At 37.5% G+C, this 23,877-nt stretch overlaps 1 protein-coding gene across 1 annotated transcript in view; it reads left to right on the top strand.

Moving 5' to 3' along the window:
• The window catches only part of LOC5567622 (heparan sulfate 2-O-sulfotransferase pipe), a 740,869-nt gene that overhangs the window by 409,631 nt on the left and 307,361 nt on the right, over positions 1 to 23,877 (top strand). The window contains exon 3 of the mRNA XM_021840814.1: positions 3,315 to 3,472. Within this exon, the coding sequence (XP_021696506.1) occupies positions 3,315 to 3,472 (158 nt within the window). The remainder of the gene's footprint in view (positions 1 to 3,314; positions 3,473 to 23,877) is intronic.

Below are 23,877 nucleotides of genomic sequence, written 5' to 3'. Positions count from 1 at the left end.
ATTACTGATCAAAATCTGAATCAATCACATTCAATCACCAGTAATGTCGCTCTTAACGGTGAAAAATTCTCACAACTCTTTCAAAATGAAATGGTCGTCCTGAAAAGGACGGTTGGGGCTAGTCACCGTCGATCAAACTGGGTTGTCAATCCATTGTTAGACAGAAACACACCAAAAGATTACCGAAGACGATTAAATCGAAATGCGGTCGGTAATTTTGTGCTTCCTTGTTTTCGTTGGTTTTCTCACTCCTCCGACGGCAATTTTCAAGGTCTCTATACGCGTTCTCCACGAATTTGATGGTCTAGCTGGATGCCCATGGCCATGATGAGCGATTTCACGGAACCCGCAGCATTTAGCTTGGATTGGGAATAAACAAGAGCAGAAGCAGCGGCAGCGACGAATGTGTAAAATTTAGTCCGGAGTCCTTCTCCAATTGCTGGTCGACGATTGACTGATGTGCGCGGGGCTCATTGAAGCTTGGTTGGCTTCGACTGAATACGATAGAATAAAGAGGAGTAAGAAGAAGATCGAAAGGGGCGTTTCCCTTTGCATGACGAAAGAGGCTAAGATATCGAGCAATGATGTCTGTGCTAGGAATACACAAGTAAAATGTGCTTTTGTATGGAAAATAAGACATGCCTTGATATTTATCAATTTTTCAATAGTTTATTCATGAAAATCAATAGTTTTAATTATTGGAGTCGATTCGTAGAAAGATTTCCAATATTTAATGGTTAGCTATTGATAATCAATAGTTTTCTTTTGTATGAAGGAAAGTTTCTGATCCATGGGTGCCAAAATGATGAAAATTGTTCAATGAAAATTTCTTTTCAGAAGCATTCTAAATATGTCGCAATTTTGTTACATATGTTCTCATAAAATATGGCAAGTCTAAGAAGCTGTTGGAAATGCCACTCGTTGTAAAATGTTGTGACGGCACTGCAGCAGCGACCGTAAATACAGTATCAAATTGTCATGCCATCAATTATTCATGACAAATTAAATTTTGTATGAAGCTATGATATTGATTGAGGAATATAAAATGTAATAAGGTCGGAAATATTATTCTTTTAACTCTTTTCCACACATTTGATGGCCCTGAAAAGCGCCGATTTGCTTATACGACGAACCAGCTAAATGACGTGACGTGGATGGCGCACAACAGCAACGGGTTGTGGATTACCAGGCATAAGTCGAAATCTGCAAACGATGCTCACTCTTAAAATCTTGAGCGATTTCACAAGTCCGACGCTCGATTAGCAGCAGCTCCTCGGATCAGCAACTCAAAGAGCCTGTGGTATTTCGTTCCTAGCGGGCTTGCTTCTTGACCACCGATGCTGAATTCAAAGTCGAAATCTGCAAGCGCGGATAAATTTGCGGCGGCAATGACGAGAAGCGCCCAAGCCATCGTCAACGCCGCCGCAAATCAATCTTGCGTCTTCCTCTTCCGACGACACAAATTGGACTGTGACGCGGGTGCAAACGCAAAGCGAGAATGACTCGCCCGACCGTGTTCACAGTCCGACCGCAAAAAGAAGACTGAGGGAAGAAGCAGGGACCCGTTTGCTTTTATAGTGGGAAGCGGAACCCAAAAATGTGCTTGAACGTGATTGGTTAGATAAGAAAGGGGTCAACATTTTACGATTTTTCAATAGTTTGTTGCCAATAATCAATAGTGTCCTCTATTTGAATCGACGCGTATATAAATTTCCGATCGATTGGTGTATAAATATTGAAAATCTATCGACAAATGGCTGAGTTATTAGCGGTCAAAACCTGACCATTTTTCGTTACATGCTCAATTTTTCGTTTTTTGAAATTGTACCCCCATATGTTGCCGAAAGACGTTATCCAACGTCAAAAAACTTCCGTTTTTGGCTGTTATAAAGTTTTTCTTGAAAGTTCAGATAATTTTACGTTTACTGTCAAATTTTCAGCGATGTATGTGTTTTAGTTTTTGAGGTGGCGAAAAATAGGTGCAAAGGAAAATGTTTTTTTTTCTATTATTTTCTGAGAAAATTTTGCGGTTTCCAAGAATGTTTCCGTATCATCTTAAAGCAATTTAGCGAACACTATACAATTGGCAACCATATATGTAGTTAAACGGTATAAAATCTGGGGTGACATCTGAATATGAAGTCCAAACTTCGGGCTTCGTGGCCGTGCGGTTAGTGTCGTCAGGAAATGAGCGTATCGTGTCATGGGTTGTGGGTTCGATTCCCGCTGCAGCCATTGAAACTTTTCGTGAGGAATGTTTCTCGGCTGTACCATTGGAGCATGCTTGTCCGTTGTCTAGTGTTAATTTACAGTCTGTGCAGCTAAATGGCTGAAGACGGTGTCCGTGTCTTTTTTCAAACTCTTAAAAGTCTTTCACTTTTTGAGTAACTTGAAAAAAAAAATACTCAAACCGTGGAATACACGTAAAGATGGGCAATTTTCTAACGATATTTGAATTTTTCATAGTAATTCGTCTATTGCTGAATTAAAAATACATATGAAAATCGGAATCGTTCCGGTGATGCCATTTTTTTAGTAAAAATCGTATTTTCCTTGCTTATATCATTTTCAGATATTATGAGAGACATGAATCTTCGGTAGTGTCACCCATTATCATGGAAATCATTTTTTTGCATAAATTTAGAAATTTGCGCATGAGAAAAATCAAATTTTTACAAAATATCACAATTTTTATTGACTAGTCAATATAAAAAACACTAGCATTATTTATGCATTGACAATATTCCATAAATGTTTGTTTATACTTCTTAATACTAGTGAAACCCCGATAAATGTTACCCCGTTTTACGATATATATATAAAATACAGGGACTTTTGATACACTTTCTGCATCCAACTCAATCCATTTCCAAGCTGTTTGTGGATTTGTATGTTTGCGGAAAGTCAAATCCAGAAAAAATGGAAACTTCGTAAAAAAAGACTTTGTTCATAATAAAGAGTTCTCTATTAGCATCTATCATTCAACGAAAAACACTCCATCAGATTGCACGGTCATGTTTCATTCAATTAGTAAATTGCTACCGTGCAACTAACTGCATTTCCGCCACGCGGTGCAGTTTCAGAGCCAGCAACATCGTCGTGCTTCATCATCGTCATGGACCAGAATTTTATTTAATTTCCTTCGCTACGCTAGCTAGACCGTGAAGCTTGTCACCATAACTGCTGCATGATGCGGTGCAAACCACCCCGCCATCATTCCAAACAATGTCATCTCATTATTATTAGTTTTTCTACCCATTATGATTAGTATTAACTCACTCTCTTCCCCACCCTCTCCGTCGCTTTCTTTCCAGATATGCAGAATTCGTGGCCCTGATTGCGATCTCGTGCACCCTGTTCCTGTTTCTGCACACCCAAAGTCTGACGACGAGGCTTCGCGAAATGGAAGATAAATTGCAGCCATCGTCATTAATGTCAAGCAGCGGTTTGAGTGGTAATTCAATTAGTCAAGGTAAGATACCGGGGAGGAGTGACTTGCTTAAGCCTAACTAGTCGATGTCAGCGTCGAAGCTAGTCAAGACTTTTAAACCCCGATTTGTGGTGGTTGACAGAGGGTGGAGGCGACAGCTTGTCTGATTCCGTGGCGATTAAATGCAGCTGGATGCAACGTCTATTTTCTTAGGAGTGAATTTCCTCGAACCATTTGGAAATGGGCAAGACGATGACTGTCAATGTTTTATGTCGATGCAATTATTAGACGAATTGAAGAATGTTTACCTCATGAAAATTTAGGAGAACTTTCGAAGAATTTCACCAAAGGATGTACAAATGAAGATTTACTCCAAACCTCGATTGTTATCAAACTTTCTTAAATTCAGTTTAAATTAACTAATTCAGTTCAATTCCCGGTTGGTCCAGGATCTTTTCGTAATGGAAATTTCCTTGGCTTCCCTGACCATAGAGTATCGTCGTACCTGCCTCACAATATACGAATGCGAAAATCGCAACTTTGGCAAAGAGAGCTTTCAGTTAATAACTGTGGACGTGCTTATCGAACACTAAGTTGAGGAGCAGGCTTTGACCCAGTGACGACGTAATGTCAAGAAGAACAAACATCAATTAACATCAAACATCATCATATATTTTTAGAGATGAGCTAACTTTGAGTGTTGGCTTATATATGGAAGAAGTACGAACTATTTCTCAAAACAATATAATTCCATATGGCATAATTGTTAGTTCAAACATTTCAAAACCGTCATTCTCCTACTCAGCTATCATGCTCTCATTCGTAATCCACCATTATATCATCCACCACAAAGTGATCCCTAAGAAAAACGGAATATCGTAGCCCTTTCCTGGAGGACTCTCTCCAATTTGCTTTTCCTGTACTTCTTATCACCGGATTTAATGGCCGGACAAATGCGGGAAGTGCATTGTTGTTCCACCCTCTTGAAGTGGCACAAGGCAAGACGTCGTCGTCTTCCAGCCACCAGTCCTGCAACCTGACCAACTAACTCTACGTAACATACAGGAACGCACGGTGTGTACCCGAGCATAGTGGAATAACGACTGCATAACATTGGAATAACTAGTTTTATTACATAATGAATAATGATAAATTGATGAAATCGTTAGTTCGTTTTCCGGTGCGAACTTACATTGTATGCTTCCTGTACTCATGATTTTTACGGCTGGCTTGTACGGCCTGCACCCACGCGCTGTCTCGCCGGAGAACCATCGTGCACGGCACTGTTTAGAGTCCCACGCTGGCACTAGGACGATGATCAGCCGCACCAAACATGGAGAACAGACGCTCCGATAAGCTACACTCTCAGAAGAGAGGAGCCCCCCTTTTCTATCAGCATATGACCAAGGTACCACCGGGGTTGGTTACCCGATCTTCCCTACGGTTACACGTACCCCAGTGGTCTATTTTATACCTGAAGGAACGCGAAGTACCAATGGACCTATGCACGGGTTCACTATTTGACGTTTTAGCGGTGCCGTGTTATTTATGTGACCATGGCAACGAATGAATTTGGCACCGCTCAAACGTCAAATTAGTGAACTCGTGCATCGGTCCATTGTGCAGTCATTTACCACCCATGTGTTGATGACATAATGATTTATGAATGGAAGACATTGAACGGATAACAAAACATATTATCAATCTGTTGAAATAATAGCAGAACGAGAAATTCGTATGATATTGTTAGTATCAATTTTTGTTATCATGTTTGTTATGTTTCCTGCGTATACAACCAAAATGAAAACAAACTCAGTTGTTAGATGCTTCTTATCGGATAACTCAACTTGTTATCATTTTATTATTCAACTTTGCTCGGATAGTGGTACGGACTAGACAATCGTGTTTGCCATCTCGCACTCTTCGGCATTCCATCGTTGTTCGTACATTGTGTGCCAAGGCTGATGGTATACCGAAAGAAAAGCCTTCCAATTTATCAACGTGAAAGCTTCTCACTTATTTCCGCGCTTATGGTCTTGAGACTTTGGGAGGGCCTATCGAGGGCCGGGACGAAAGCTGTGAAAGACGACGAAGATGACGACGACTCGTGGCAATATGTTTTGCCACTACTACTGGATAGATACAAGGCAGACCGTTTTACTATAGTTTGTTCGGACGGTGGACGGCTTGGCATACGGTTCGGATATTGGAGTGCTTCGGAAAAGATGGAAAATGACATCATAAACGGATGGATGGGTATAGGTGTGAGTGTGTGTATGCCGGTATAAATTGCGGCATCAAGCCGAGAGGAAAGGACACACTTTACGAGTGAATTGATAGTGAGACGGAGCGTCAGAAGGAGGATGTGATTCTGTTAAGACTTTTGTGGTGCAGTTGAGTTTTTTTATTTAAAGTTAAAAAGTCTAAAGTTAAATGTAAGGTGCATTTTAACTCATGATATGTCAAAAAATTCTTTATCAAAGCATTTCAAACAAGGTTCCATGGTGCTCAGACCGTTTTCAGAGTTTCCTAAAGAATTCCTAGTGGATGTCTCAAGAAATTTTTAGATATTATCAAAAGGTTTCCAAAGAATATCTTTGTGAAGTTTCAGGTGTTCCAAAATGGTCTTTAAAGCCTTCCCAAGGGTTTTCCATGTGTTTTGAGAAATTTCCAATGTGTTGTGGGTAAAAAGATTGTTAAGATTTTTCAGATTCTTTGAAATTTTCGGTATATTTTCTTCTTCTTCTTTCTGGCGTTACGTCCCCACTGGGACAGAGCCTGCTTCTCAGCTGTTTTTATGAGCACTTCCACAGTTATTAACTTAGAGCTTACTATGCCAATGACCATTTTTGCATGCGTATATCGTGTGGCAGGTACGAAGATACTGTATGCCCAGGCAAGTCGAGAAAATTTCCAACCCGAAAAGATCCTCAACTTGTGGGATTCGAACCCACGACCCTCAGCATTGTCTTGCTGAATAGCTGCGCGTTTACCGCTACGGTTATCTGGGCCCCGATGCATACACGTTTCAAAAGCGATCCCAATGGGCATGAAGCGTATTCTAAATCCCATGTTTATTTATGAAAATCTCAAACACATGAAGACTCCTTTGGTTTTTAAAATTTCTAAACCTTAAAAACTCTAGAAAACTCATACAATCTTCAAAACTTCTCTGAGATATCCTGGGAATTGCAAATCCCTTTTAAACTTGAATACTTTGAAAAGCCTCGAAATAATATGAAAACCTCTTACTAACCCCTAATGCAGCCCACACACGCTGAAACGGTTTGACCAACATTGACTCCGCCCCCCAAGTTGATTATCATGTGGTGCGATGTTTGACCGTGTGTGATGCTTGACAGTGACAGTTTGTCAGTTCCAAACGAATTTGATTTTGCTCAAACCACCAGTGGGCGGAGCCAAATGTTTGACGAACTGATCGTACTGTATGTAGGGATGTTGCACGAACATCGACGTCAGCATGTCAAATTAAAGCTTCGACATTCCATGAACTGCCGATGCCGATGGATGGCAAGTCAAAATTTGTGAATTAACGCATCGTCTTCGTCATGGTAGTCTATCAAATGTGCGCTCTTGATTTTTTTCTCTATATTCCACTAGCAATTTCCCACAATCTTTAACCTATTTCTTTAGCAAATCCACCAACAGTTCTTCCTGTAATTCCATCAAAAGTTCCAATTCTAGCAAAATTCCTGTCTAGATTCCATTGGTAATTCCTTCATCATTCCAACAGGTGTTCCTCCAGAATTTAAACAAGATTTTGTCCAGTCATTTAACAAGGAATTCCTGTAAGAATTCCTTTGGAAATTTCTTCCGTAAGTTCACCTGGAATTCCTCATGTGATTCCACCAGGAGTTCCTCAAGGGATTCCGTCAGGAGTTTGCCTAGGGATTCCTTAAAAAAGTTCTTCCAGGGATTTCATAAGGAGAACATTAAAAGTTTCCATTAGAAGTATTGTAAGGATACCACCAGGGTTTTTTCCAAAGATTCCACCAGAAACTCCATCAAAATTTCCTCCAATGATTCTATCAGGAGTTCGTACAAGGATTCCATCAGTAGTTCCTCTAGGGACCAGGGGTTATTCCTGGGAATTAAGTACGAGTCGGTCCAGGACTTTCATCAGGAGTACTGGTAAAAATCCATCATGAATTCCACAAAGGATTCGTTCAGGAGTTCCTTCAGGGTTTGTATCAATAGTCCCGCTATAAAATCCATCGGAAGTTCCTCTATGGATTTCAACGGAATTTCCTCTAGGAATAACAGTAAGAGTTCTTGTGAGGGTTTCATAAGTTATTCTTCAAGGGATTCCATCAAAAAATTCCTTCTGAGATTTCACCTGGAATTCCTCATGAGATTCTATCAGGAATTCCTCTAGAGATTATATCTTTTCTTTGAGGATATGATATATAATTGAATTATATATCATATCTCACCTGGAGAGTTCTATTATATATTATATATTCCTAAAGAAATTCCATTAAAATTCCTTCTAGGAATATCACAAGGAAACTTTTCAGGAATTCCTGCATTACATCAGATTTTTTTCTAACGATAACATTAGGAGTTCTCCTGGGTATTACATCAGGAATTCCTTCAGGGATTTTATTCGCATTTTTTTTAGATATTTCACCTGGAATTCCTCCATGGAGACTATCAGGAGTTCTCCTGAGTCTTTCAACAGAGGTCCCATAGGGATTCAATTAGGATTTCATCAATAGTTCCTTCAGGGATTCTTCGGAGATTCCATCTGCAATTCTTACAGGGGTTCTTTCAGAAGTTTTCCATCAAGGGTTTCTTCGGAGATTGCACCTGGAAATCCCCTAGAAATTGTATCAGGGATTTATCAAAGAATTTCATCAGGATTTCTTGTTGGGATTTTATAAGGAGTGCCGCCAGGTATATTATCAGGAATCTCTCATGGGATTCCTATTGGGATCCATCAGGAGTTCCTTCTGAGGCTTCATTAGGAGTTCCTCTATGGATTACATCAGAAGATCTTGTAGGGATTACAGCAGGATTTCATCCAGGAATTCCATCAGGAGTTCTTCTGGGGATTTTATTCAGAGCTCCTCCAGGATTTACATTAGGAGTTCTTTCTGAGATTCTACCTGAAATTTCTATAGGAATTCTATCAAGAGGTAATGATTCCATTAGCAATTCCTCCAGGAAATACATTACACACTCTTCCAAGGGTTCCATCAGAAGCTTCTCTAGGGATTTCATCAGGAGCTCTTCAATAGATTTCATTGGCAGCTTCTGCAAGAATTTTATCAGATGTTCTTTCATGAATTCTATTATGAACACCTTCCGGGATTCCAACTGAATTTCAGTCATGAATTCTAAACTTATAACCAACTCAGATATTGGGTCACCAAGTGGCTCGGTAGCTTCGTTGGTAAAGCGCTCGTCTAGCATACAAGAGTCCTGGGTTCAAATCCCAGCCGAGCACGTGGATTTTTTTCACCCATAATTTGTCCATCTTTACCACGCGTAATGAGTTAATTAATTTAATAACCATGCGGATTGGATTACCGAACAACTCAATATAAGCGTCAATTTTTCTAATGTTTCCTCCAGGTATCCCACTAGGGTTTTTCTGGGTTCCATCAAGCTATTTATTACGGATTCCTCTCGGAATTTATTAAGGGATTCCACCCGAATTTTCTTCCAGGGGTTTCTATAGAAAATTCTTCAAGATCACCCAGGAACTCTTCAAGGGAATCCTCCCGGAAATTCTAAAGGAGTTTCTCTCTGAATTGATTAAGAAATGTATCCCGAAATTCATCGAGAAATTAGTTCTTAAGGAATTACTCCAAGGATTCTCGAGAATTATCAGGAATTCCTACAGGGATTTTATCAAATTTTTTTTAAAATTTCATCATCAATTGAAGGATTTACTCAAGTGATTCCTTCCGGAATTTTCCAAAAGTTTCCTCGCGGAATTCGTCAATCAATTTTTGGAATTACTTAAGGAATCAATTCCGGAAACCCTAAAGGGATTCCCCCGGGTTGTTTTTTTTTTTTCAATGAATCTCTCATGGAATAACTCCACGAATTCATGGGGTTTTCAGGTATTCACCGGCGATTACATCAGACACTTCTTATAAAGATTTTACCAGTAATTTAGGAATCCACCAGTATACAATTCAATTACTCTATCAGGAATCCCTCCTGGGATTCAAAACAGGAATTCCTTCAGGGACTCCTCTGAGAATTCTACCAAAGGTTACTCTGTGGATTCCACCAAGATGAACTCCAATGGTCCCATAACAAATTTCCAGTAATGTTTAGAGAGAAAAGAGTTTTTTAAGGAATGTAAAATTCTTGTAGTTCTTGTAGCTATCATCAATATCGAATATCATCGAAGTTTCGCTAGAATTTCCACCATAAAAGTCTACCAGAGTTACACTAGAATTTCTATCATAAAATACTTCAGTCCCAGGAAGAACTCCTTGATGAATCCTTGGAGAAATTCTGGGTAGAATCATTGTAAGAGTTCTTGGAGTAAATCTCCGCATGTATTTCAGCAGGAATTTTCGGAGGAAACGGTGGAAGATATTCTGGAGAAATCTGTGGAGGAATTACTAGGGAATGATTGCTCAACTCTTTAAGAATTCCTAGAGGATTTTCTGGTGGAATTGCAGAGAAAAATCCTGATAGAATCTTTTTAGAAATTCCTGATGTTTCACTGGAGGAATTATTGAATAAATCTTGGGAGAATTATTTGGTAGATTTATTGAAGGAGGAATCGGAAAATGGAAAAACTTTAAAGAGAATAACGAGAGAAGGTTTTAAAGGAATCTGGATAGAATGCTTGAAAATAAATTCCATAGTCCCAGTGCCATATCGATGACTGCTCAAAATATTCCCCGACAGAGAACCCACTTACAATTTTTGAGTGTTACCGGAATACTTCGTGAGGATTATAACTTGAATTTCTCATGAATATCCATTTCTCCCGGTACTTTTGAAGGTTCTGCTCTTTCTAACTACGATTATTGCCCAAAAATTGTAGCAATATTCTACCCCACAGCCATACAATTCAATAAAATAACAATCACATGCCTATTCACTAGACTTGCCGGGATCATTCAAAACATGCAGAGAAATATCGTGTTGCTGCAACGAACTTTGACAATCGATCAAACGATTGCATCAACATGAATCGTCTTGAGTTACTTGGGGACGGAATCAATGTTGGTCAAACCATCTGAGCGTCTGTGGGCTGCATAATATCCCCCAGAAAATTCCTGAAAGCTTCAAAGAGCTCCTTAGACAAAAAGTCAAAAGAAAAAACGTCGAAAGGACAAAAGGTCGAAAGACAAAAGGTCGAATGGACAAAAGGTCGAAAATGGTTTGCTCGGTGGGAAATTTTTCCTTCTTTGAAAATAGATTTTCGACCTTTTGTCCCTTCTTTTTTGTTCTTCGACCTTTTGTCCATTCGACCTTTTGTCTTTCGACCTTCTGTCCTTTCGACCTTTTGTCTTTCGACCTTCTGTCCTTTCGACCTTTTGTCTTTCGACCTTTTGTTATAGATTCCCTTAGGAACACCTAGTTTAAACTCTGAAAAACTCCTGAAAATTCATAAAAAAATATTTATACACTACTTGAAACCAGAGAAAACCTTTTGAAAATTCTGGGATTCCCTTAGGATTTTCTAAGGAGCTTTGATAGTTTACTACATACTAAATGAAATCACAGAATTTCTGTAGATCAGTTAAGTAACACAATAAAGAGAGCCATTTTCGTTGAAATCGAAAGAGGTAGTTAATTTGAATTTAAAATTAGACTAATTTCTGGCATTTTTAAAACGCTTACAAACAATCTGTTCAACGATCACTATATGGTGATTTCTATATAGTTTGTCACTTGTATTCGACAGCGTAGCTATGGTAGACCTTAAATTGAGTCTCTTACCTTTTAAAGAAATTGGGGACATTTTTTCAATTGAACCAATGTACTAATATTCACAAAACGATTGATTTATGTTGTACTCTATCGACATCTATTCATAAATATAATTTTAGCGTAGCGTTAGCGTTAGCGTTAGCGTAGTTACGGTATACTTCGTAGATTGGATACTAGCAACATTCATGTTTCTTTTTAATAATCTCATCCTGACTACTTTCAAGAACAAGGCAGGGGAGTACACCTTGTTCATATCATAAACAAGAATACTAAAAGCATGAATATCGCTATTCCCGGCCACGCCTATCTTTACCGTAACTTGGGATAGGGGAAGGAAATGTTGATGTAGCACTTACTTAATGAGAGGCCACCGACTCAGCGACACCCTCATAAGTGCTACGGAGTTGGAGGTTGGGGAAGGTATATTGTCAGGATTCGCCTAGAAAGCTGGCGATAGACCATAAATATTTGTTGTTTAAGCGTTTTCAAATTAATCTTTTGAATGCCGGCAATCAAAAGAGAAAACAATAGCTTATTTATAGTATAAATAGTATTTCGCGAAATGCTTGTCGATTGTGCAGTAATATTTTTGCTCAATAACCAGTAAAAAGCAAAACCGATCCCTCCAGGGTCATCGGATTGTATAAAATAACGATACGCGTAAAAAAAAAATCACGCCTATTGAAAAACTGTACTGTGCCCATTGCAAAACTGTACTGGGTGGTACTATATTTTTAGATAATCGAAAAACGAAAGGAAGCGCGTTCGAACTAAACACCCTTGGATAACACAGTCGGTTTTTCTGCTCAAAATTATACGAAAAGCAGAATCGATCCCTCCAGGGTCATATATTCATAAATATAATTTTATACAAATACTTATAGACTGATAATGGTGTTTGCCATATTTGTTTCAATTTACAATAGTTTTGTAGATGATTTTTTCCTCAAACTCTGCTTTCAATGCATAAGATCTAATCCACGTCCAATCTCCAATGCAGTTCCAGCTGGGCTGATGTCACACAAGTGCAATCGATGACCAAGATACCAGTACTTGTTTGAAAAATATAATAATTAAATCTTTCAGAATGAAGAAAAAATCAGATTTTCTTCTGAAAAACCATTAAGGTTATCCCATTCTACGGTACATACAACCTTCTTAATGGGTTTTCAAAATACTTTCAAACGCTTAGGGACAATATATCAGCGGATGGCCAGGTTTGCCGATTTGAATATTAGCCGAACTAACTCATACAAGTTCATAATCAGATGTAGCTCATGCTGAAGGATCAGGTTTGATACTAAACAGCATCACCTTCCGAATCATGATGGTCAAGGAATGTATGACATTTTGTCGAAAGACATTTAGTCGAAAGATGTTTGATCGAATGATGTTTAGCCGAAAGTACGTTTGGTCGAATGGACATTTGATTGCAATAGAAAGCATATGATATTTGGCGACCGACATTTCGTTGAAAGAACATTTGGTTGAATCTAAGTAGTATGGAAACAAAGTTTTCAGTGAATTCTGATTATCGTCGAGAGTAGCATTTTGTAGTTAATACACATATTGATTGAATAATTGAAGAAGTACGAATATTTTTGTCAATAATCAATATTTGGTTAGCATCCCCAAGAAAGTCACTTATGATCCTAAGGTTATATTGCAGCAATTCCATGAAAAACCGATCTAGTGGGTCACCGAATTCCGTGAAAATTTGCTATTTTGTTCCTTATCCGAAATAAGAATACACGTATTTTTGGATTTTTCGATTAGGGTGACCATTTCCGAAACAGGGTGACCAAAAAAATCGCGATTTTGCCAAATTTTTATTTTAAAAAAATTATAACTTTTGAACCGTTTGACCGATTTGCAATCTTTTTAGACAAAATGAAGGCTAAAGATTTTGACTTTTCGGAAAAAATATAAAATTTTACAAAAATTGTGTTTTTTACATGAAAAAACTCAATAGTTTCCGTTTTTTTGTGTTTTGAAGGCCTCGGGACCAAAGGGGCTATTGGTGCTCTCATTTTTTCTTAAAAGTTCAGAAAATTTTACGTAAACTGTAAAATTTTCAGCGATGTATGTTTTTTAGTTTTTGAGATATATTTTTTTGAAAATAAAAAATCAGTCATTTTTCATCGGCACACACTGTAGATCTCAGCGCATTAGATTTGTAATGTTTAAAAAAAATCATAACTTTTGAACAGCTCAACCGATTTCCAATCTTTTTTTATGGAATGAAAGCTTAAGGTCTCAACTTTTCAGAAAAAATAGAAAAAAATAGAAAACTTTGAAAAAAAAAATTACATTAAAATATATGAAAATTTTCTAAATAAACTAGAAATTTTTATAGTTTTTCACGTTTAAACATATTTTTATCAGATTTTTCAATTTTGTCTGAATAGTTGAAATTTTAAGCTTTCATTCCACACAAAAAGATTGGAAATCGGTTAAGCTGTTCAAAAGTTATAATTTTAGGCCGATAAAAATGACTGATTTTTAATTTCCAAAAAATGTATCTCAAAAACTAAAATACATACATCGCTGAAAATTTGACAGAATACGTAAAATTTTCAGAACTTTCAAGAAAAAATGAGAACAACGATTGCCCCTTTGGTCCCGAGGCCTTCAAAACACGAAAAAACGGAAACTATTGAGTTTTTTCATGTAAAAAACACATTTTTTGTGAAATTTTATATTTTTTTCTGAAAAGTTAAAATTTTTAGCCTTCATTTCGTCCAAAAAGATTGAAAATCGGTCGAACGGTTCAAAAGTTATAATATTTTATTAATAAAAATTTTGCAAAATCGCGATTTTTCTGGTCACCCTATTTCGGAAATTGTCACCCTAATCAAAAAATCCAAAAATACGTGTATCCCTATTTCGGATAAGGAACAAAATAGCAAATTTTCACGGAATTCGGAGACCCACTAGATCGGTTTTTCATGGAGTAGCTGATTGACAACATCTTTCGAAAGGGAAGTAAATCCGTTGGTCCCGAGATCAACTTGTTAAGGGCTAGACATCTCATTGAATTTGCTATTTTAGTTGTATTCGATCAAACTATTACTCTCTCACTCGAAATCGTCAGCACATTGGAAATAGAAACAATCGAGCACTCTCTCCTAACGGTTTCATAAGATGAAGGTCAGCAGTTCATTACAAAGAACGGTGACATTTTGGGAGAATAATAAGTTCGAAAAAAATTATGCTCACAACGTTGAGGAATAATTTGTGCTGCAGTTTCTCAAAGAATGATGATATTTTGAAAGACTAATAATTTCACCAAAGCTCAATATTATAGTCAATGCGCAAACAATCTTCTTTTGAAAAGTTCATTCAAATCACCTTCGAGCTCTTAAATATTTGCATAACTTCAAATCACAATTAAATGGAGATATGAAGCTTTATAACAGGGTTACATAAAAAGTCCAGTCTTTCAATTCACAGTCGATTATTCAGATTATTGAGAAGTATTCGTTATTCCAACAATGTCGTAAAATGTAGCAACAATTTTATGTGCATAAGACGATAAATTTTTGAGTTGTAACGTAAAGTAAGTTTACCTAAAGTAAACTTCTGATGAAACGTAATAAAGTTCAAACCATGCATTCCATTGTACAAAAGTTACATATTATACGCATGTCTGATTTATCAAATGATCTTTCTAAAAAAACATTTCAAAATCAGCTTTCGACCAAATTTACGTTAGTCCTATTCTGCACATAACTGCATATTTGTAACATTCGACAAAAGTAAGCATTGAGTAAATGGGATACCAAGTTTGCATTTGATTGCAGTATGGGAGGAAACTAAAATTTTAAAAAATCACTAAGAACTCAAAAGTGCTTATTAGAGGCTGAAATTTTGTACAACTCATATCGCATATTGGGTTAATGATCAGAAAATAATTCTGATAGAAAATTCGTTGCTACTGCATTATGAGGCTCATGTATAATCTCAATGTGACTGTTATGCGATTACAATTGCCAATGTGGCAAATCAACTTGGCATTTTTTTCGAATTTTCTAGAACAATCTCACAGATTTCAGTAAGTTGTTCGAGAGTATTTGTCATTTAATGACTATCCCCGGTATTAACTCGAAATTGTCAAAAATGTCGAATGTGACAAATATGCAGTTATGGGCAGCATTGTCATTCGGCTATATGTCTTTGGACAAAAAGTTGTAAAGGCTTTCGACCTAATGTTTACTCGGTGGCTCAGTAGCTTCGTTGGTAAAGCGCTTGTCTAGCATACAAGAGACCTGGGTTCGAATCCCAGCCGAGCACATGGATTTTTTTCATAATTTCACCCATAATTTATCCATCTTTACCTCGCGTAATGAGCTTATTAACTTATTTAGTTGTTTTCAAATTGTGTATACACCACATGTAATAAAAAAATGTTTTGACTTAGTTATGCACACTCCGAAAAAATCACGTGATTTTATGTCTTTTGGATGCACACAAAAGAAGCGAGCCAAATGACGTGAATTTATGTCACATTCTAAATACGATGGTGTCTGATTCGGAAAATGTCAATTATAGTGGCATCGTTTCCATGTCCTTCATCATGTAAAATTACATTTTTCGTTCAATGCATCTTTCAGAACACATTTTTACGTCATTTCATCTCTTACATCATGTGTCATTCAGTCATAATGTGAATTACGTCCGCAGTGATTTTCATTATTTTTAAGAGTGTGTAACCAAAACTGAACATAAAACATGTTTTTTAACGGAAAATACCAAATTTTCCAAAAGTTTACCAGTTAATCGTTATCAATGAAGCTGAAACTGGTCTTTCTCCTTTGTTAAATCTTTGAAAAGGTCTTTGCCGCAGCTTGTAATTTAATTTGTAACAAGAATATATTCGCATGTGTAAAAAATGAATGCACTATTTAACTTGTGGTTATTCAGCTATTCCATGAAAAACCGATCTAGTGGGTCACCGAATTCCGTGAAAATTTGATATTTGGATAAGGAACATCCGAAATAAGGATACACGTGTTTTTGGATTTTTTGATTAGGGTGACCATTTCCGAAATAGGGTGACCAGAAAAATCGCAACTTTGCAAAACACTATTTTTTAAATCATAACTTTTGCACCACTTGACTGATTTTCAATTTCCTTGAACAAAATGAAAGCTAAAGATTTTAACTTTATAAGAAAAACATAAAATTTCACAAAAAAAGTTTTTATGAAATAAATAAAAAATCAGTTTTTGTGTTTTGATGGCGTCGGGCTATTGCTGTTTTCATTTTTTGCAGAGTTTTATTTCGGAAACGGTCACCCTAATCAAAAAATACAAAAACACGAAACACGTGTATCCTTATTTGGATAAGAAACAAAATAGCAAATTTTCACGGAATTGCTGTATACATACGTCAAAGCAGTTAGAACAATATACTTAATAGGGCAATAGCCTAGAGCTAGGCAAATGATTCGATTAGTGAACAAATTTGAAATTTCTTTTGACACCAATAGAAAATAATAGAGAATCTAGAAATTATCACGAAAAATCACCAATCCATCGCACCGCGCCTTCTCTGAACCATCCAGCCTACGCCGCAATCTCTGGGAAGTCCCTTCATTTCTGACCTACCATATCAACCGGTTGGCCTACATTAGTCGTCCGTCGCCTCCTAAGATGTCCATATGCCTTCCGTAAGAATCCGACCGGCTCCCGCAAGGACCAGTTAGTGAAAAGCCTTTTAAGATGGCACAAAGTTTCACCACAGTACAATAGACGAGCGACAGGACAGGACACAAACCGAGAGAAAGATGGATCTGTACAAGTCCATCCATCGAGGAGTTCATTCAGCAGAGCGAGCGAAGCCGTACATATAGACGCAATAATTTATAAGTCGGCATCTCAACAATAAATTTATCGTTATTTTGCCAGCTTACGAACCAACAATGCGTCTTTTCGTCCTGCTCTTCTGAATGAGGAAGAGTTTCGTCCATTTCGATTGAATGTGTGTATGATGCAAGAGAGGATGAAATGAAGGAACATCATCCACTACAGTAGTGGTCCCTAAACTTTTTGAAGCTGCGAAATTCCTTGGGAGTTATTTCAAAGGGTTTTTCAAAATTTGTTTCGGGAAAAATCTCTAAATGACTTCACCAGAAATCCGCGAATATCTTGCTAAGAAGTTTTTCGAAGATATTATTAGGAGTTCACCAGGGCTGCTTTAGATATCTTGAGAAACTTGCTAATTGGTTCCCTAGAAGCCTCGTTATAGAGGAGAATCCTTTTGAAAACTCGTCAGATCCTAAAGACTTTGTTTGACAACCGTCAAAAATCTTCCTGTCTATTGAACCATTTCAACTATTCGCCTATGAAATTGTAAGGACTTTGGAACGATCTCTGACGAAATCTGTCAACTATTTGACCGAAAATATCTCATTAAAAATTTCAAATTATTATGATCAATAAATTCTTTATAGTAAAAAAAAAATATACCGATATTCAATAAAAATATTTCATCAGTAATTGTGGAGTCTTAAAAAAAAAGTCACATTCTACATAAGGATAGGAATTTTGAAATAAATACAACAAATGAAAAAAAAACTCATTTTTCGAAAAGGCTAGGACACTTGTCACGACCCTTTAGAGGTCCGCGGACTACCGGTTGGGAAACCCTGAACTACCGCATCACACCATCTCCGACTCATTCAATAGCCAAGGTGGCGTGCATTTGCCCATTGAACCGTAATTTAATTTATTTTTGCTATTAATACACTCCTCATGTGGCTGTGCGGTTGACTTGGATAAGCTTTTACGCCCTGCAGAGAGATAGGAAAGAAAAGCGCCCGCCTAATGCACTTTTACTTCACTAACTGTCCTGTCGCTTTCGGACATCTCCACGCCGCGCGGTTGGTTGAAAGGTGAAACCCTGGCCGCTCGAACGATAAATCGATTGCGATTTTATTGGCCCGGCTTTATTTAGTCAATTTATCTACCGCACTGTGACAAAAATTCTTCCTGCTGCTGCACCATGCTGCAGCAGTACGGAGAGACGACCATGACTCTCGATGATTTCGATAAATCTATTCATTAGTGTGCCATGTAGGCAGGGGCATACGTTCGGGCAAGGACTTGCAACAGCAGCAGCCTCGATGCACTTGGGGCCGTAGTTTGATCCAGAGAAGCTAAAGTGCAACATGCAAGCAAGCACAAGACCCTATCGAAAGCCATTAGCCTCCGGTCGATAATTAAATTCCCGGAAAAAGCGACTGCATCGACCGAGAGAGCCGACATTGCAGTGGGTGGCGAAAGGGTTTGCTTTACTTTTGGGTGCCTTTTCGGGATCGCGACAGCCGACGTCGATTGCAACACCAGCCTGGTCGGAAATTATCGATTGATTTCCGGGAAGCGGTCCCGGAAGAAAGTGGAAGTGATGAAGAGGCGGAGGGTTATGACAAAATATTATGTAATTAATTTTCATAAGCGATTTTGGCAACTGCTGGTTTTCCGGTGAGGCAGTCTTCTGAGGAAAATTTCATCAAAAGGCCCTGAAGCTCGAGATGGTTGAACATTGTCGATTCAGAGTTCTAGGAATTTAATTCACTTGGAGTATCCTTGTCAGGTCTTCCGCCAATCAAGTTTCTTTGTTTCAACACATTGCAACTCTCGAAACTACTTTGTATCCAAAAATGTTCCGCCCAATAATTTGATGAAATTCGATTCAATCTTCATCCCGATATCCCCATGTTGCACCCCGCTTCCCTCATGATGTAATCTTGCTGGTGCAATCAAGCGAGTAACGCAAACAAGATCAGCCCGCGTTCTTCTTGCCTCGACACCGATGTGAAGCATGGCACCCCGCTACAGAGCTGGCAAATGGGATAAATGGATATTAATTCGATCAGAGGTGAAAATCGATAGCCTCCAATTCCCGTCCCGGTCGAACGGGGAGGTGGAATATTTCATAACTTTTCAGCATGCGTTTACGGGGGGGAAAATTTCCAGAACCTTGCATGACATGGTTGCAACAAACTTCTCTTCTCTAGCCGGTCCTGCATGTATAGTGTGTCGATTTTTGCCGAAGGGTTTCTGTCGAACATGGAAGTCTCGCCTGTTCCTGCAAAACTTGATGTGGTTATTCGAGATTAAATTCGACTTTCAAACATACCGTAGCGAAGGAAATTCTTCTTGAGGTCTTAACTGAATACATAAGTTAATATAATTGGTGCAGGGGCGTAATGTATTGTTCACAAACTACTTTAAGAACGTTCAACCGTCCTCTCCTTCAATGATCCTTGATATCCTTGATATGTATGAGTTTTGATCTGTAGACTTCGTCAATCCACCCTAGTAGACTACGAGGTTTATGAACAACTAACAATTGGAATTAAAATGTAAAAGTGGAAAAAATCATTAACCCCTCTACCGGCAGCTTATTTTTTTTATCGCAAAAAATATATATTCAATTCGCGATAACTTTTTTGTTTCTCGATATCTTTGCACCATTTTTTTTTCACTAGCTTTCAAAAAAAAATCTTCTAGTTTTAAAATATGCAAATTCCTTGGGGACCGAGACGCAGCCATAACGTAAAAATCCCAGGCTACAGATTTTTTTATCTTCTTCAAATGTTGACTTCTTGGAATGATACATTAATGCGAGTATGTTGTGGAAAAATGAAGCAATTTGAGTATTTGAGTAATGAGAATTCATGTGTCAGGTACCACGCTAAACAATTAAAGATCTCTAAAACTCTGAAAAACCTCATGGCCAATTTCTTCAAGAACCAATTTGTATGACTTTTTTTCAGATTAGCTCCTTATCACCTGGCATTGTATAGTCCACATTTTATTTTTTTTTTTTTTTATAAATTGAACCAAAATGGCCACCAAAGACATTTTATATGGAGAATGTCGGCCCTCCAAGGAACACCGAAATATTTTCAAAACTAAGTCTCCAATAATTAAAATCGACACGGATTCTTAAACAAAAAGGGTTTTTTGAGATCTTGTAAAAAAATGGTGCAGAAATATCGAGAAACAAAAAAGTTATCGCGATTTGAATATTTTTTTGGCGATAAAAAATGAAACTGCAGGTAGAGGGGTTAAATCTGGCAATCCCAAAGAGTTCTGTACAGCCTTTACAAATATCTCTACTGATGTCTTCGCAGATGTCTCTATATAATATATTACAGAAACTTTTCACGGACTTCTTCACAAAAGTCTCAACAAAAGAGTACACACAAGTCTCCACGTAAGTTTTCCTAGAGATCTTCAAGAGAGTATCTACGGGAACCCTCACAGAGATCTCAAGAGGTGATTTCATAGAAGCCTTCACAACGGCACCAAACCGTCTCCAGACAAGTTTCTACCAATAGCGGCTCAAAATTATTCACAGAACTCTCCATAGAAGTATCCACAGACGTCTGCATGGGAGTCTCCATTGAAGTTTCTGCAGACATTTGAACAGAATTCTCAACGGGGTCCCGAAAGAGTTCTCAATAAAGATTTCCAAAGAGGTCATTCAAAATGTCAGAGTTTCCATAAGAAGTGTCTCCTTCAGAAGTTCTACTAAACATTTCTTCAATAATAATAATCTTAAATTACTTTCAAAATACGTCAGTTAATACTTTTCGAATACTGATTTTTTTCAATGATTTCTGGATTTTCCAGTGACTTACCAAATATGTTTGTACGAATTCCGCCGATGAATTTTATAAGAATGCTAAAAACTATTTCCATGACACTTCTTCTACTAATAACTGTCATACGATCCTGCTAAGAAATGTTAAGATAATGACTTAAACATCACGAGGAAAATGTTTACAAACTTCTCCTGATTGTCTTCATAAATAAACTTGTGAACTTTAATAGAAATCTGCTTTTTCATTATTTTGCCGAACTAGATAACTAGATTCCGTAACCATTTTTATAACTCACGATAAATAAAAACGGGGCCTTCCTTAGCCGAGTGGTCAGAGACCACGGCTACAAAGCAAAGCCATGCTGAAGGTGTCTGGTTTAGATTCCAAGTCTGTCCAGGATCTTCTCGTAATGGAACTTTTCTTGACTCCCCTGGGTATAGAGTATCATCGTACGTGTGGCAGGATATACGAATGCAAAAATGGCAGCTTTGGCAAAGTAAGCAATAACTGTGGAAATGCACATAAGAATACTAAGCTGAGAAGCAGGCTCAGTTAGGACGTAAATGCTAGGAAGAAGAAGATAAATAAAAATAACAAGGATTTTCAAGCAGTCTTTCCAAACGAACACCGAACACGTTGGTTCAGGCGAGTACCAAATCTCCTTGTACTCTCTTCTCGTGTGCAAACCGAAACGCTAGAACCTAAGCCCAAACATGTGCAAAGTGAACATCGATTTGCACCACAATTAAAACTTTGGTGCAAATCGGTTGCTGCAAAACGGACAGACAGAAAACGGTGAAATCCACGTTTATCAATTTTTACTTACCGTGTCTTGTTGTATGATATAGTAAAATCCTTGTTTTTTTTCATTAAGTCACCGCTAAATTTTAGCTAAGGAGTGTCCGTAGCCTTGAGGTTACGCTTTCGCTTCATAAGCGGAAGGTCATGGATTCAATTCCCAGCCCCTCCAAAAAATAACCTGTCCAGCCACCAGAAGACGCCGCACGGAGGACCGTGCGTAGGGGAAGCACTTCCATCCTCCGTCAGTATCAGATGGTGACTGAGACAAACTGACCCACTTCGCAGGCAGTTAGCCTCAAACGACTCAGCAAAACGAACCACCGCAAGAGCAATCGATTGGACCAACAGCAGAACACTCTCCTACCTGCTCGGTGTGAGAGCAAAAGAGCAGAAGAGAGTGAAAGCAGATGTAAATATAGATTAGTTAAAAATAGAACTGCATCGGTAGGGAAGATACAGATAAAACTGATTCCGGCACAGTAGTGGGCACAAGCACAGAGTGCCTTAAAAAAATAAAAAAATAAATTACCTAAAATATTGATCTTAGTTGATCTACTTAAATAAAACATTTATTCAAGCCTCAAGGGTCTTGCGATTTGTGCCAGAAATTGCTATATAGGGCGTCTGTACCAGTGATAGTGGCAATAGTAACGGGTTGAGGAATAAAAAATCGCCAAAAAATAACGGAAACTCGTTTTTTTATATCTGAATACGTCATTCGAAAGCTTTTTTATTATACTTCACGTAAAAAATAATCTTAGAATGATAAAATCATTAAATCTATCAAAAAAGCATTTCCTCCATTACTGGAACACGTTCCAGTAATAGTGGTATTTGCTAACATGTGTTCCTATAATAGTGGTTTACATTGATTTCCCATTGAGACTCACTATTATAAGAACGCCCCACTATAACTGGCGCAAAGGAGCAAAAAAGTTAAGGATTTTAATTGTTTTCTACTATTTCCTTACTATTTCACAAGATTTTTTTTCACACATTCACATCATTTTGACAATGTCCATGTTAGAAAAATCCACATAAAAATAAAAATTGGCTATAACACGCTTGAAACGGCACTACCACTATTATTGGTACACACACTATGACTGGATCAGACACCCTATGATCGTAGAAATTTATCCGCGTGTATTTCAATCGTTCTCTATCAAAGCAGACATTGTGCCATAACTTGAACCTAAGTTTGTACCGAAGTACACATGTACCGGATTTGGCGTGGTACACTGGTACAGAGACGCAGCACATTTGCGGTTCAACACAAGTTGCAAGGTTCGAACCAAAATTCAACATCGGTTCTGTTCATGGGAAGACTGTTATCAAGTATTTTCAACAAGTTTTCAATAAGATTTCCTAGATACATTTTTACAAATTCTACATTGAATTTACAAATTCTGATTCAGTAGAATATGTTTTTTTTAACAATTTTCACAAATTTGATAAATTTGATTTTTTTTTTTAAATTGAATTATTTTGAATAATTTTTGTCATGATTCATTTGAATATTTTAAAAAGAATCTTCCGGAAAAATCCTGAAATAATCATGTTTGGATTTAGTTTCGAGCTTCTAGCATATATTCTGGATTTTCGGTAGAAGTTTGATCGCAGTAAAAAAAAATCCTGAAGATTTTCAGCGAAATCTAAAGCGATATTTTGGACGTACATTTCTTGTCAAGAAATGCATTCAAATAATTGAGATTGTAAATTCAATGAATCTTACAAGTCGAAATTAAAGTCAATATTTGTAGTGAAGTTTCTGGAACAATTTTTTTTTTAACCACAATAATATTTGACAGGATTCTTCGTAAACAAATATTGGTGGGGCGTAGAAAGTTCCTGTGAATTTTATTTATTGATAATAGTAGAAATTAAGGAAGTTTTCTTTATACACATGCTGGTAAACGTTTCGATGAAATTAAGAAACAATTCTTAGTAGGATTTGAGATAGGTTTTTTAAGGGATACAAAGAGATAATTGTTGAAATAGTTCCGGGAAAACAATTTTCAAGCAGTCTTCCCAAACAAACACCGAGCCATCTCAAGCCATTAAATGTCGCATGGGACGTCATTATAATCACCCTATCCAT

This window comes from Aedes aegypti, chromosome 2 (assembly GCF_002204515.2).
Source record: "Aedes aegypti strain LVP_AGWG chromosome 2, AaegL5.0 Primary Assembly, whole genome shotgun sequence".
Lineage (NCBI taxonomy): Eukaryota > Metazoa > Arthropoda > Insecta > Diptera > Culicidae > Aedes > Aedes aegypti.
This window is presented reverse-complemented; position numbering and strand designations above follow the sequence as displayed.